The 15,581-nt window shown below is 43.2% G+C and overlaps 1 protein-coding gene across 1 annotated transcript; it reads right to left on the reverse strand.

Annotated features, from left to right (window-relative positions):
* Positions 1-2,906: 2,906 nt before the first annotated feature.
* Positions 2,907-3,969, reverse strand: LOC147708529 (cdc42 effector protein 3-like). The gene has a single exon (XM_086927215.1). It carries the CDS (start codon positions 3,819-3,821, stop codon positions 3,054-3,056), a length of 768 nt encoding a protein of 255 aa, XP_086783341.1. The 5' UTR covers positions 3,822-3,969; the 3' UTR covers positions 2,907-3,053.
* Between the last annotated feature and the right edge of the window lie 11,612 nt (positions 3,970-15,581).

The raw sequence follows: 15,581 nt of genomic DNA on the forward strand, positions 1-15,581 counted from the left end.
GAGAAAAAAAAATGCTAGGAGCTGAAAAGTTTACTGTGAAAAGGGGTCTTATACTGTATGGAATCACTGTGAGAAAAGCAATTTCCAGTACACCTGGTGAGGGTGCCCATCCACATAGAGGGATCAGAAATTGCTGCGCAGGGGTCTTCGTGTGGTACTGGCCAACCACATTTTTGGTTACCGGAGCTATGCGAATCAGTTCACAGATTAACAGCTAAATTCGGAGGGTTTGAAAGGTTTGGAATAATACAAAGCCAAGACATTGGAATGGTTTACCTTGTTTCCTTTCCACAGATTTAGTCACCTTCCTTATTCTCACTACATATTAAACTGACACTCACTATACAGCTACATAGACACCGCCACGATGCTGTGGGGTTGATCCATTTATTGTGCAATTCCCACTGTCAACAGGATGCTATGTTGCATGCAAGAGGACACTTTTTATAACTTCCACAATAGGTTCATTGGGCTAGACTATTCCAAAACATTTCCTTGACGTGTGTGGTCTCTCAATGACGTATGGGGCACAAAATTAGAGTGATACTAATTCCCTCATTCATGCTGGAATTTGTGGCACACAATCCGTGTGAGTTATGGTACACAATACCAATCAAAAGTCATCCTGTGATTTATTGTACAGAGCTTCTGGTGTAAGCTAGTCTTTAGAAGCCAATACTGCACAAACATTTTAATAGTGATGAGCATATCATATATGTCAAATTAAAGCACTGTGAATGATGGTCATTTACTTTCTTTGCAATATCTTCCTATTCCAAGATTTCTGTACTCTGTTTTCCAACCCTTTCCCTAAAGTGCCCGTCATTTATCCCAGTTTGGCATGCTGAGTAGCGTAATTTACTGATCAGATTATTAGATCATAATTTCACATATAAGTGGCGCCTAATTCAGATCTTTAAAGCCTAGACTTAACTTTGAAATGGGACACAAACGTATGCTTTTAGAAGAAAGTCTGAGCTCCCCCAGAAAGGAATGCTATATTAATCAAATCAGCTTTTAGACATGCCCCACCTTGAAACTCATTGGCGGCCCAGGCTTTCTACTTCCATTGAATGCAAATGCTCTTAAGTTTGATGGGTAATTTTCTTGTACCTTGAGAAAGTTCCACCCTCTACAGCACTCTGGAGCCATTTTCAAATGCTGTTCATTGCCAGTGAGGAGAGACTTACTCTAAATGCTGTCCATGTACTGAAGCAGTTTTCCAGCATGCCGGTATCTCCTCCAGCCTTTCTTACCTTCTGGAGAGTGACAGAAATACCTCCTCCGCCTCTTTTTATGCCACATGTAACTCCAGTTTCTCTAGACATGGCTTCCTTTCACAAGCAGCTTATTGTTGGCCATATTTGCAAACATGAAACAGGACACAAGGGTTCTGCAAGTATGGTCCCAACAGTCAATGGAGGTCTGCAGATGTGGTCTAAACAGTGCACCATTTCCTTTTACCAATATTCTTTCAAATGAAATGCTTTAATTTTTGTTGAGGAAAGTTGCTTAAAAGCAAAGTAAGCACCTTTTTTAAACACAAATGTATTTAACCCAGACTGGAAAGTGGTGGTTTGAAAATCGACACTTCCACATTTGTGAACATCCATCATTGACGACCTAATGGCCTGCGTTTGTTACAATGTCACATGCCCCAACTTTGACCCCTTATAACAACGAAACGCCTCATTCTCCAAATATGTTCTTTTCCCAGGATTCCCAGGGGATTTATAAAACTGTCAGGCTCTTCTTTTAAAATGTTTTCTTTTTATTTTGTGGCATGAATGATCAACACAATGCAAATTGGTGTACCGTACATCCCCCCGCGTATGATATTGTGCAGCACACAGTCTCTGATCAAGCAATGCAAGGAACAAAAGCTTTTAAAAACATATATCACCATCTGCAGTTGTAAGCATGTTTAAGAATACATTATTTCAAGAAATGAAGACGCAAAATAAAATATCATATACCTTCTCAAACGTCAACAAATATTCACGATGGACCTGCAAAGTCAAAAGAAATCAATAGCCATTGACAAAAATAAAATAAACAGGCTGCTCTTAAACCTAACAGTTGAAACTGGACCTTGAAGGATGTAAACATTTTCAGAGATCCACCGTTGCCAAAGATGTGCTGTAGAATCCGGTCCACGTTTGACTCGTAGAAATTATTTAAAAAAATAAAAAAGTACTCTTTGGGAGACTGAATATTGCAGGCGGATACATTAGGCACCAAGCAATAACTGGTTTAATGTCTCTTGCTGCTGACATAGAGCTTGTGTGACGAACAGGCATGACGGGCTGTCATGTGACTAGTAACAGACCAATCACACAACAAGAACAATCCAATGTCTTTTATAAATATACACAAAAAGAGGTAAGGAGTACCTAAAATATGTTTTACATTTAAAAATAATGTTACTATTGATATTATTTCCTCGTATTTTACTCTGGAATTGTACTTTTGTGTTTGACCTGTGCATGTCCAAGTGCAGCAACACCAGCATAACTTGCGGAGCCACTGAAACACGGAGTAGTCGGTTAACAGTCAGGTGATTCTGCAGTATACCCACCACTGGCAACTTGAAGACTGGGGTGCACTGGGCCTGCACAGGCAGGATCATGGTACCTGGTCCGCCAATGGTAAAAGTGTGTAGTGAATAAGGTGCATATTGTCGACAACAAGATCTTACCAAAGGCAGAATATGTCATCCATGTTCCTTCTCCAGGATAGGATGTCTGAGGACCATCAAATATTTGAAAACGAAACACTATGACACTATAACAGGAAGTTTCTTACCTATGGCCATTGTTTTTGTTTCAGAAAACGAAAAACAAACGTGTGATGCAAAATATCATGATATTCACACTAAAACAGTGTTATTGAATTGTAGGAGGACTACCATGCAAAGAAACAGGAACACATGCGTGGTGAAAAGTATTTTAAATACTGTTTTTTAAAACTCAACAAGAGCAGATTCAGCTAGTATCTTAAAGTTGTACAAAGGTCAATTTTGTGCTAATGCCTACAGATAAGTATCCGAAAGGTTACAACTTGTTCCTGTCCATGACGTTGAGGACCTCGTCCAAAAGTGAGGGCCCCAAGTCAAGCTGCATGGAGAGGAGGGAGCTAGTGAGGTCAGAAAGAGACTCCTCCGACTTACTCTGCGTCTTTGTTAGTTCGCATGCAAGGGGACCATCATCAAACACGTCCCCCGTTTGCCAATCATATTGTTCGGAAAGACTGGAGGAGTAACTAACCCCGCCGTTTGTGCAGCAGGAAGTGGGTCCAGTTGACTTCAATGAGCTGTTATCACTATACTGTGTCCCATTCTCAAACTGCATGCATTTCTCCTGCAGTTTCTCTTCAATGACTGGCTCGCAGCTAAGTCTCGGAAGCTTTGATGCGCTGAAGGCGTCATGCTTCGAATGAAACGTCACTTGGGATAGTAAGGGCAGTGTTAGTGCCTGGGAGCCACCAATGGTCGGAAGTGAGATAGCGTTCTTTAGCACCGGAGAAGGCGTTTCGGTGAACATGGACTCGCAGGTGCTATTTGCTCTGGAAAATTCACTGTGCCCCCCAAAATGGCCAACCCTGGAGACACTTCTATTGCCAGGCAGCAGTTCATAATTTCCTTGCAAAAATGACATATCACCAAAAACATCCTGCTGCCCTTCGGATCCAATGTGTATGGTATGTCTAAAGTCTCCAAGGGGTGGGCTGATCATGTCTGGGGATAAGATGTCTCTCAGTTTGAATTTTTTACCTTTCTTATTGTTACCCGCCTTCAGGTAAATCGGTGTTTTTGCCGGCATCTTTCAGCTTGCGAGTTACAGGGCCTTTCAGTGAGAAGAAGCCCAACCCCACTTCCGGTCGCGCCAATTTTAATCTCCACCAAGTTTCCGGCGACAAATGTCTCACATTGTTGTCTTTCACGGCTCCCGCGCCCAACTTCTGCTCCTTTCTCAACAGATCAGTGACGAATGGGGCGTGGGGGCGCGTGGGCTGAGCTCCAACGCCGCAGACCGTTCAAGGTGAAGTTTATTCCAGCCACGGACGTGGACTCGACGCGGGGCACGCTCGGTCAGAGCGAGGGACCTGCATGGGAAACAAAAGCGTTTATCATTAACAAGCTCTTCGTGGTTCACTGGCTCGCATTTTCAATAAAACAATTAGCGATTGTACTGACAGTTCCGGCTCACAGATTAGCCTTCTGATGTTGTTTCCCTCCAATAGGCAGCATGAAAGGGTTAATCCTTCCAAGAGCTAGATAACCTCTCTCTGCCTTCATGGCTCTTTCAAGTCAGAGCGCCTTATTTCTGATTGCTGAACACAGCTTGCTCATGTGAAACCGCCCGCTGCCATAGCCGAACTATTGGGCTATTTGCCTTCCAATAGGAGATGCATCTTTTCTGAAAAGATTGCTGAAGTCTGTAGAAATGCCTTCAACCCTCTTGACATGCAATGCAAGACCCTGAGGCCCTCGTTCAGAGGGGCCTTGAATTTGAGGAGGTAATGCAGCAACCTGTTACACAGAAGTATCGTGGGATTGGGGGGGCCATTAACATGTGGGCACGTGATAAGGTATGGTAATACCGCATATGGTACTGCTTTTATGTCTTCAGCCGGTCACTACGAGTTTCCTCATCTGGAAATCGGTGTTATACACAGATTTCTGTATGCTTTCTTCCAACTCTGCTCTATTGTCTAGGCATATTTTAAGCTTTTAGTGGGTGGCTAGGTGTATGTACTGCTTGTAATTCACTTTCTGGCCCAAAACTCCTGGGACATATTCACAAGTGCATTGCGCCGCCGGTACATCGCTTTTTGTGACGCACCGGCAGAGCAATTTGGTGCCCCATACTTACAAGGACAGGAAAAACTACCCTCCGTGGCTTTCCGCATCCTTGTAAATAGGTCCCCTTTTCACACAGCACTTTGCGTGAAAGAGGTGTGCCATGGGTGCTGCTGTGGGTGTTCCCAAGCAACACTCATGCATTCTGCCACATTCGCAGATTTACAAGGTTTTATAAACCTGGGAATGCGTTAGAATCCTACGCCTTCCCATGGGCGGTATAAGGAGGAGCAACAAGGAGAAATACTTTTATTTCTCCTTGTTTTTTCCTCTTTCTATGCGTGGAAAGAGGAAAACACCACTGTGACGGTTTTTGTACAGAAAGGTCTCCCTTTCTGCACAAAAAAAATCACCCGCAACGCAAGCACCCTTGCTCCATGGAGCAAGGGTGCCTGCGTTGGTGCATGGCAGCCAATTGTGCAGGGAAAAGCATCATTTTGTTGTAAATATGATGCATCTCTGTGCTCTGAAAGCAATGCAGCACTGCGCAGTCAAATGGCTTACCGCACCGTGTTCCGATACTTTTTAGTAAATAAGGCCCTCTGCTTTCAACAGAAAATAGAAATACCAGACAACTTTAAATTGGGTCTAAGATAGAGTTTTGCAGATCAGAAGGAGGGATAACACAGCAATACTGTCTTCCTCCATTTCTTGTATCACAACTCAGAATGTTGTTTTTCCCCAACAAAAATTCCCACCAATTGACTTAGGTGAAAACGGTGGGTGCATAATGTATTCAGATCTTGTGACACCAATTCTGATACAAATTCACATTTGCGCCTCGATCAGGATTACTGCAGAATTCAGCTTGAAGACTTGAGAAGGCATCTTTTAATCTGCATTTATTATTTAAACCACATCACAGGGCTAGCTGCTGGGTCGATGTGTTAAGGCACAGTTTACAAGACTTTAACTCTGCAAACTTACTGTGCGTTTTTATAAAAAAATTACATACTAAGGTACTTATTTTGAGTGATGCAGTATCTGAAACGGTAAAACTGCCAAAGAATTAAAGGATATTGCAGTGTGTTTATCCCCCGGTGAAGTTTCATCTCCATATTCTGAGTTTTCCTGATCAGAATGAGGGAAAAACGGTCAGGCTATGGCCTTTGTTTATGATTACTATACATTATAAAGCAGAAATATTTCCATTGGAAACATATCCTGCCCAAACGTACTGGCTTGGAAAACACTGCCGTTGGGTGAATTTCCTAATTTGAACATCTTTCACTTATTGTTATAGTCTCCTAGAATTATATCTTTCCCTTCATAAACCATTATTTAATGCTATTCGTATTAATAAATAATTCCACTAAACCCGTTCTCAAAAATAGATCTCAGTAGAGAACCCGTCAAGTTTGGTTTCTATACGTCACATTCACAGCATATGTCATCTCTGAATAGCCCTAGCTTTATAAGTCACTCTGGGGATCAATACCATTTCCGGAATATTTTCTTTTGTATGAGCCCCAATTTCAAATCAGGACCATTTCTGGCTCCTCTAGAGCCATTTAATTTCCAAAATTCATATTGTCCCACTGAACCCATTTTTAGACTCTAATAACTTTGTAATATTAACATTAAATCTTTCAAACCTTTCTCAGAAATCAAGTATTTTATAGAAGGCTGTGGCCTCATTTGCTAGGTCTTTACTTGAGAATTTCTTAGTCGACCAAAGATCATCTGTCTTTTGTCTTGACTGTGAATCGAAATAATCTACCGGGCTCTTCTTTAAGAAACAGAAACTTTGCTGCTCTATATCACTCATGACTAGTTGTCGTCTAGGTACTTCAAACTCAACCATTTTGTTATGTCACAACGCTTAGCATCTTACCAGAATTTCCTATATAAACAGAATTCCACATTGAGGCATAAATATGCAATTGAAGCTCAAAAAATGTCTTTATCATCACTGTCATGATCACATCTCTTGTAGGTTTTGAGACTCTTCATCTTTAGCTAATAGTGACCGACAATTTACACAGTTATATACACGTTACAGATGTTTGTGAGAAACATGACTCACACCTCAGGATTCCATCAGGAAAATAAGGGTGGGAAGGCAGATGGCAAGGTGGGTCAAGTTCCTGTACCAATCGATATGGGCTTTGAGTATTAAATCGGGTCCTCAAATTCGGGTAAGCCATGATATAAACCTTGCTATGTAGACATTCCAGTGGTGAATGTGTCTATAAGGTCACGTAATTTACACACAATTGCACCAATGGATGGCCCTGAAGTTCATAGATCTTTGAAATATCACACTGGAGCAAGAACCAGGGACGCATCACTGTGGGATCATGGGTATAAATGAATAAGCCCCGAAATAAATGTATTTCCAGTACTTCAGTTATAAACCACAGGTTAAGTCCACAGCTCCACTTTTTTCTAAATGCAGGGGCGGCTCTAGGCTCATGGTGGCCCTGGGCAGGGAGCGTAGGTAGGGAGCCCCTGAAGAGTGATTCCGGGCAGGGCGGAGCGCGGAGGCCAGTGAAGAGGAGGGGGCAGGGTGTTTGGAAGTGGAACAGAGCCGGAGGCCGCCAAATCCCTGCTAGGGGCCGCCACGCAAATATGTATCCATCCTCAGAGGATTATTATATTAAGGATATATAGTGGCTTGGTGGCCTCTGGGGTTTGGTGGCCCTGTGCAGCTGCACAGCTTGCACATGCCTAAGGCCGCTCCTGCTAAATGTTCCTGAAAACAACCACATTTTGGGGACTCCTTCGAGAAATATAAAAAAAATAAGCATTAACTAATCCATCGGTTTTAATTTGTGTTCAGTGAAACTGTTTTTTCAAGGTTCAGTAAGACACGCAGAGCACAACCTATAGAGGCAGATGCAGCATAAACTTTCACCACAAAGAACTGAATGAGGCAGTTGTTTCAGTTAGTGTGGCAACAAACCATAGACTTGTAACACTGATGTGTTGAACTGTGCAAGAGACATATGAACAAGGAAGCACATGGGCCGCATGGAGGAAAGGGGCATCAAGAGGTCAAGGGTGAAGGCTCAGGGGGCACAGGTAATGGGGCATAAAGGTGTAAATGCACAGGTTTGGTATATGTCCTGGGAGGCACAGGAGCAGGGACACTAGGGGGTGCGGGTGGGAGTTGGAGCAGTAACATATGACACTTCCGAACCATTTTACTGAAAAGTATTTTGTGAGGGTAGTGTAAGGGTCAGTTTTTGGTCCCCTGGGCCGTGATGGGATCAAACATACCTGCCCAGCACTGACCCTCTCAAGCTTGTCCCTCTGGCAGGGCTTCAGGACCGACAGGGCAACACTGAATGCTACTAGGTCTCTGGTAAGGCACTCCAGGAACAAAGGTGCTCATTGCCAACATCTATGCAAATTTTATCGCAAACATTAAGCCCTTTTACATATCAGCAAGCACTGTGTTTATAGGACTAGCGAGCAGCTCACTACCATGACCTATCTCACACTGAGATTTGCATTCGGAAAATGAGGCTCAGCCTAGTGACAAATGATAGCAAAACATACAGTAGGAAGGAAAACCCGGATGAAGGATTTATGGAGGTTCTTTACTGCAAAGAAGCACTTCCTCGAGGCATATTGTGGCAGTGCCACGAGGCAGCTGCCTGCTGTGGTCCAAATGCAGCACCAGCTCTGGGGTCAAGAGAGACACAACAGGGTGCCGATAACAGTTGCAGAGAATGTGTAACCATCATGTATGCCCGAGAGCTGGCAGGATGCATGCAGACTGTGCCAGAAAGCAACCGAGGCATTTCTGCTGGGAAAGGGGCCACCCACAGCGGTAGGCAGTGGCGCTTACTTTTGTGCATGGAGAGCAAACATAACAAATGCCCGGTAGCGTTGTCGCGATGGATACCCCCTTCCGCCGTCCTTACCAATCTTCCCTACATTGTTCCAGAGGAAAGTGTGAAGGCCAGAGTCTGTGTTGCATGTTGCATGCTGGTCATGTATGTAGCAAGGCAAGCCTTCTGTGCATGCCTCAAAGACTGAGAGCAAGTTCTAATGCTCCTAAACCCTGCTGTCACCAGCATCTTCCAAGTACATCTCTAAGTCAGGGGTGTCCACTTCAAGTCCAGAAAGAACTAGACTGTCTAATAAAAGATAAACTGTGTGAATGGTTTTCATTTAGAAATATTATATGCAAATGTTTCTTAGGTCGATATCCTAAACATATTGCATGCATTTGGTCCTCACTGAGCTACTGTGGACAATAATGTTCTAAATGAGGAAGCGCCTGTCTCAACCTTGAGCTCTCTGGGCTCAATTCTAAGCCTTCGGGTCGATGGAAAATGGAGCGGAGTCAGCTTCTCTGGACAACAGGCAGCATTCTTAAAGAGATACCATCAGTGGTTGCCTGTCTATCCCCAGGACAAGCTCAGGATCACCGAACATAGGGTGTCAATCACAAACATGTAGAGATCCCTGACTATGGCGGATGTCGGTCTTTGTTTAGCACAAAATGCCACAAACACAGGTAATTGGAAAAAAACAGGTTGCTTCTGCCATCTGATTACGAACAATCAGGCTGACAAGGTCAGAAACCGAATACAGCAGCCGATCAAAACATCTCTACACCCCGCGCATCTTCCATCAGCCACACTGCAATGAAAAAATGAACCATCAAACAAATTGCCAGGCAGTCTGTCAACAAACAAATGCTTCCAGAAAGAGATGCACATTTGTTTTGCTTTTGATTGTCGGGCTATTTGTAGCGTTTCATGTTAAGAAGCTTGTCTGTGCCAAACACAGTTCATACTGAGATACAGTAAAGCAAGAACTGTTGATACTTGAGAAACCTCCACACTAGGGGGCACAAGATTGCAGAATGGGGGAAGAGGAGCAGAAGGACTATTATATAGAATCTTTTTTTGGGGAAAACACCGACTAAGACGGAATGGTTACATCATTGAAGCATCATCTCCATGGGCAACATTAATTTTGCAGGAGGTCTACGTAATGGAAATAGTATTGTTAGTTTATTGAATGATTGAGTGAATAAAACACTTGTGTAGTGCACCAAACGATGAGTTTGCCCCCCTAAATATTGACCCCAGAATATCGATGGGACACAATATTGAGGGCAAAATATTTGAAAAAAATATCGACAGGTAAGTAAGTCAAGATGTTCTAAACTTAACTACACTTAAACGTACCTATGGTGTACATATACCTTCAAGGTACGTAGATGTGGAGTTCGGAATAGTAAAGCTATAGTTCGCTATAAGCACTACTATAAGCACATACCTTTCAATATTTTATCCCTGATCATCTGTCCTCGATACTTTTGTACCAGGAAATTTCTGGGGGTTGATATTCGGTAGTATTGTAGTACAATCTACACCAGGGTTCGCTAAATTTGGTCCTAGATGGCTGGATCCATGGCAGATTTTTAAGATAACTACGTTTATCAAAATAGAGCTATGCTAAAAAATCTGGCATGGATCTAGCCCTCCGTGACCGACTTTGGAGAACCCTGATCTACACCATGAAGTCTCATGTATGTACCAATGAGAAACTGGAGCTGTCACTGCCACTGTTCATCAATTAAAACACCAATAGCACGGCACTCCTTTATGACTTCCTCTATCCTTCAGCTGCGGCCTGTGCAGGTAAGAACGGTGGAGTGCTGGGGCCAGGTTGGGGGGGGGGGGGTAGGGGGACAAAAAACACCAAGAACAATGGAAATTGTGACTAGAGTCTTTGATGAGACCTTAACTATGCTCTGAAATTGTGTAACTTGTAACTATGTAACTGGTAACTGTGCTCTGAAAAAATGCTCTTCCTCATGTAAAGCGCTCTGATACCTCCGGATCTAGCCAGCGCTATATAAAAGTTTTCAAATAAATAAATAAATACATTTGACAGACGACCACGAGGGAAAATTAAAGAAATAATTATTTCCCCTCATCTTCAACTATTAAAATCCCCCCATCAACCCAGCCCCACCGCTCTTACCGACACGGGTCGCAGCGGCTATCCTTATAATGTAAAATTGTGGATTATTTATTATATTGTAGTGCCATTTATATAGTGCTTCATACTCGCAGTGGGCCACAGAAGCGCCACACCTATGGCTTCAATGGTTGCTGTCATTGAGGCAGATTACTTTCACGAACAGGCCTCAGTTCATATGAGAAACGTGAGAACAGTCTGTCACAAAGAGCTGTTCTGTAAAAAAAAAAAGCAGAGACGTTATTATATTTAAAATAATTGCTACATGTATAATAAGGATAAAAACAGTGATATTGACACAATAAAAATGTTTGCAAACAGGATGTTAGGCACCATCTCTATGCAAAGGTTCTTTATTGCCCTGCTCAGTGGTACTCATTTTACTGCTATCTGCAGCATGGATGCCTTGGTTTGGCACACAAGGAGGCCAAAAGGTCGCTGTAGAGGTCAGCGTCAAGCCTTTAATTCAATGAGCCATCGGGACTACTCACCAGAAACTACCCTAAGAAGCCTGACCCTTTATTTTGTAGACAAATTACAATAGCCGCTTGTTTCCCACAATGCACACTGGGTCTTCTATAGGCACGTGCATATTATGCGGTATTTTAGCACTGGGAGGATATAGAAGGCGGATCTGCCCATGTCAAGATTTTGAACTGTGCCCTTGGAGGTATTTTTCCATGACCCATTCCTCCCCAAATGATAACGAGAATACGGTCGTTTTTTAGGTGCAAATATACGTCTAGTTGAACAATAAATCACGCTGTATTTCTTAAAAGATCAATTTCCCTGAATGCCCTTCAGAGCAGATAAACCCCCCTTCCCTTTGTGCCGTGTCCTTGTGGTGCAGCACTTCCCAGACGGAAGAGTCAATTGGCAAGGGGGTGCATTGCTTTGAGAAGACCCCAAATTGAGCAGATACAAGAACTAAGAAACTTGGCTGTCAGCTAATCTGCTTGTGGGTGCACACTTGCCAGATAGGAAAGGTGATGTCTCCTGCAGGCTCCCTCCTAATATCTTATTCCAGATTTCAAAAACAATGGCAGGCCAGTTCTCTTCAACTTGAGATGCTCACAGAATATGGGGATGTTTGGAAGCACCGCATTGGTTCCCTTTCAGACCAACGTCACCTATGAAAAGACGTGGGTGCCATTGGTGACAAAGTAATTCTTCCAATTACATAGTTGACAATGAAGGTGTAACACTCAGCCAGCACGAGTACCTTTTTTTCCCTAGTGATTGACACTGAGGTTTTCACAAATACTTTTCCAGAACTCCTGGTTCCATGTAAATCATATTTGGGTCACTCTCTGAGGGACAGCTAAAAATCCAGTCATTTCAGAGGGTCCACATAAACTGCATCTGAGTCGAGCTCACAATCCGTGTCGTGAGCTGAAAGACTTGTGATGGGTGGGAACTGTGTAATTTACAGCTGAGTGGGGCCAAAAAATCATTTTGATAACTATCTTACCTTCCAAAATCCATGTTCACTGCATTGGGATGACGCTCAGAAACACTTTCATTAGGAACTGAGCCATTCTCCCTATTGCATGTCAACTGTAGTTTGGGAAACCTGATAAACTATTGTAGGAACCCGAATAACTCTACTGGTTCCTTAAAAATGGAATCTGGGTAGAATCTGGGTGGCCCTCACATACTTTTAGGAAGTGAGCAATTTACATTTTGAATTAAAATTACATTATATTGCACCGCACTAACTACCCTCCACAGGAGATGAAAAAATCCCCTGCTCATAAACTGATCCCCTGGTCTTTATAAACTCTGAAAGATCTAACAGAGTGGAGCTTAGATATCAACCGTATCAAACACAGACTTCTTTTCCATGATCGGGCCGCCTGCCACGTACATCCCTTAGTTGACATATAAGCAAATTTGACAAATACCTTCCAAGAGTTACGTACCCTCTGGGTCTGTAATCCACTTCTTGTTAATTTAGCAATACTGGTCCCATATACTTGGGGCCACTGTAATTATGCATTAGGAGAGGGCCAAATTATGCGGCAGTGTTGAGTAAATTATGCAGCAAGAAAAGGCAAATTATAAGGCACAATGCAACACATTTTGTAACAGTTTTACTTCATAATTTTTTTACTTGGTAACACTGTCTGGGCATTGGTTGCACCTCATTAATACCAGTTTAACACCCAAATATAGCAATAAGCACTAGAAAGTTCACATCTGCAGCTTTGGAAAGGGCCTTCCACCGAGCAGCAACATAAGATGCTGAATTTATAGTAAGCTAGAAACAAAAAAGTATTTTACTAAAATATGCTATTTATGTGACTGATAATGGCTTATGTGGCAAATCTATTATTATGCAAAAATCACAGCACCCACACAATCACCTTATTCCTTATTCCAGTGGGCATGCATATACTAAATAGGTCCATTGTCTCTTGCACCTAACATTTGGTAGTAATTCTTGTACAGGACTCTTCTTTCACAACCTGCTCTACCAGGCTGGGAAGTTTTTATAAATACTCAATAAAACTCAATTTGTTAACACATCTTAATCACTGAAATGCATGATTAAAATTTAATGAACTCTTTCATCAAAATAATAAGCCAACAGAAATTATATACAAAAGCAACTGATTTCTTAATTGCGCTATACTGCATGCTATATTCTGTTTTCATTTAAAAGCAAAGTCATCAAATGCAGTATCTTATCCATCAACATGAAGACTTATCTCATTATTGCTAGTACCACACCTATCACCTTTCTTCCAGTAGCCAAAGCTCATTGTAAAGAGATGCTAACATCGTCTTTAAAGTTCTCATCAAAGACTCTAGTAGCCCTTACATCATATTAAAATACACACAAAAACTAACGGAGTAGACAAAACGGAGAACAAACATCAAACAAGGCACAGAGATGTCACACACGTTTATCGGTGTGTCTACAATAGTACTAAACAGTATCAAACAAAACACTCAAACAAACACATTAGACGTAACAATGAACAAACGCCAACTTCAACACAAATATGATACATGATAGGGTATCACAGGGCTGACAACGCCATGTACCCTCTAAATGCAGCACACTTCAACAAGCAACACAACACATTAGACAGAGCTCCTATCACCCATCAGAGTGTGGTTAAATAGGTAAATAAGGGGACAAATACCATACCCCCCCAACAATACCCACTTAATTCAGTTATCACACTCACAAGCTGGGCAGTGTGCATGGCAAAAAACCCAGACACCAGTGGCGGCTGCCACCAATCAAAACCGGTAGGGTGGCATTGGGGTGGGTGGTTGGGCAGAGTACAGGTCCCCACCCGATCCAGAAGCTGCTCTCATGCGATACCCAGCATGAGAGCAGCACCAGGATTAGTCTGAGCGACCTGGTTTGCCACCCAGACTATGCCTGGGAGCCTGTGGCATTTCTCCAACCCGGCAGAGGAAGACAGTTGGGTTGGAGAAACTTATGTGCGCATGTCTGTTTGGCCAGTCTAAGATGTTCGGCCAAACTGACATGCGCACTAACAAGTGCACAATGCACCTCCCTGTCATGGCCCGGCCCGCCCGTCCTGTCCTAAGTTTACGTCCGCACTCGGGCCGGAATTTCCGCACCCAGACTGTAAGCTCCGCACCCGGAGTGTAATCTCCACACCCGGAGCGGAATTTCCACCATCGGGCCGGAATCTCTTGTTCTGGGCCGGAATAACCACAATCTGGTGTTAATTGACTATAACTGATGGATTGTGGGTATTCCGGCCTGGAAGCAGAGATTCCAGCCCGATGGTGGAAATTCCGCTCTGGGAGTGGAGCTTCCACGGGTGCGGAGCTTACACTCTGGGTGCGGAAATTCGGGCCCGAGTGCGGACGTAAATTTAGGACAGTCGTAAGTGCATTCTGTGAATACCATGAGTAGTAAGTTTAGGATTTTGTCGTAAATTACTTCTGTGAATCGGACCCATGGAGTGTAGACAGAGCAGAACCACAAATACACAACCTGAGATACACTTTCAGACCCTAGCTGTGATGGACTCCTCACACCCAGGGTTGAAGAGCCATAAATGCTGTGATGCCGTTCTAATGGTACAACACACGCTATGCAAATTTGGCCAATAGAAATGCATTTGCTACAAGCCCTGTCATTTGCACTCGTATATGCACCACACTCATCACAACTGACTTTCCACGGTGCATTTGGGCCGTCGGTATTTTCAGGTGTGACACCCTCATACATCTTTTCACAATCAGTGTAATACCTGTAAAGTCCCTCCCCCCCTTCCTTCACCACCCTTCCTGCACCTGCCCATTTCCTCACAGTCATGTACGCTATGTACATGCTGGTTCCTGGGACTTTGGTATCTATACTGTTCATGTCAGAAGCTAAGCTACCAGTCCCTTCCCTGAATGTATGGTACTGCGGGGCAAGAAGGCGTGACTGGCTGAAAGAGACACACGTGACTCGGAGCCACGTGACACGGTTATCAACAAAATATGCTCTAGGAAAATCAAATAAAACTGGCGCAGCGTTTAACGATTGATAAACATCGTACCTCCTTCTTACGCATGTTTATATATTCCTACTAATTGACAAGATGTCTTTTCTTTTGTTAGAAACCCAGTGAGATTTTTGAAACCACATAATTTTCACGTGGAGTGTTTACTTTTCACATTAACCCAGACTCTCGCTCCCTGGGGACCCCTTGCTAATTGACTCTTCCGTCTGGGAAGTGCTGCGCCACGAGGACACGGCACAAAGGGAAGGGGTGGTTATCTGCTCTGAAGG

The sequence above is a fragment of the Lissotriton vulgaris genome, chromosome 6, assembly GCF_964263255.1.
Source record: "Lissotriton vulgaris chromosome 6, aLisVul1.2, whole genome shotgun sequence".
Taxonomy (NCBI): Eukaryota; Metazoa; Chordata; class Amphibia; order Caudata; family Salamandridae; genus Lissotriton; species Lissotriton vulgaris.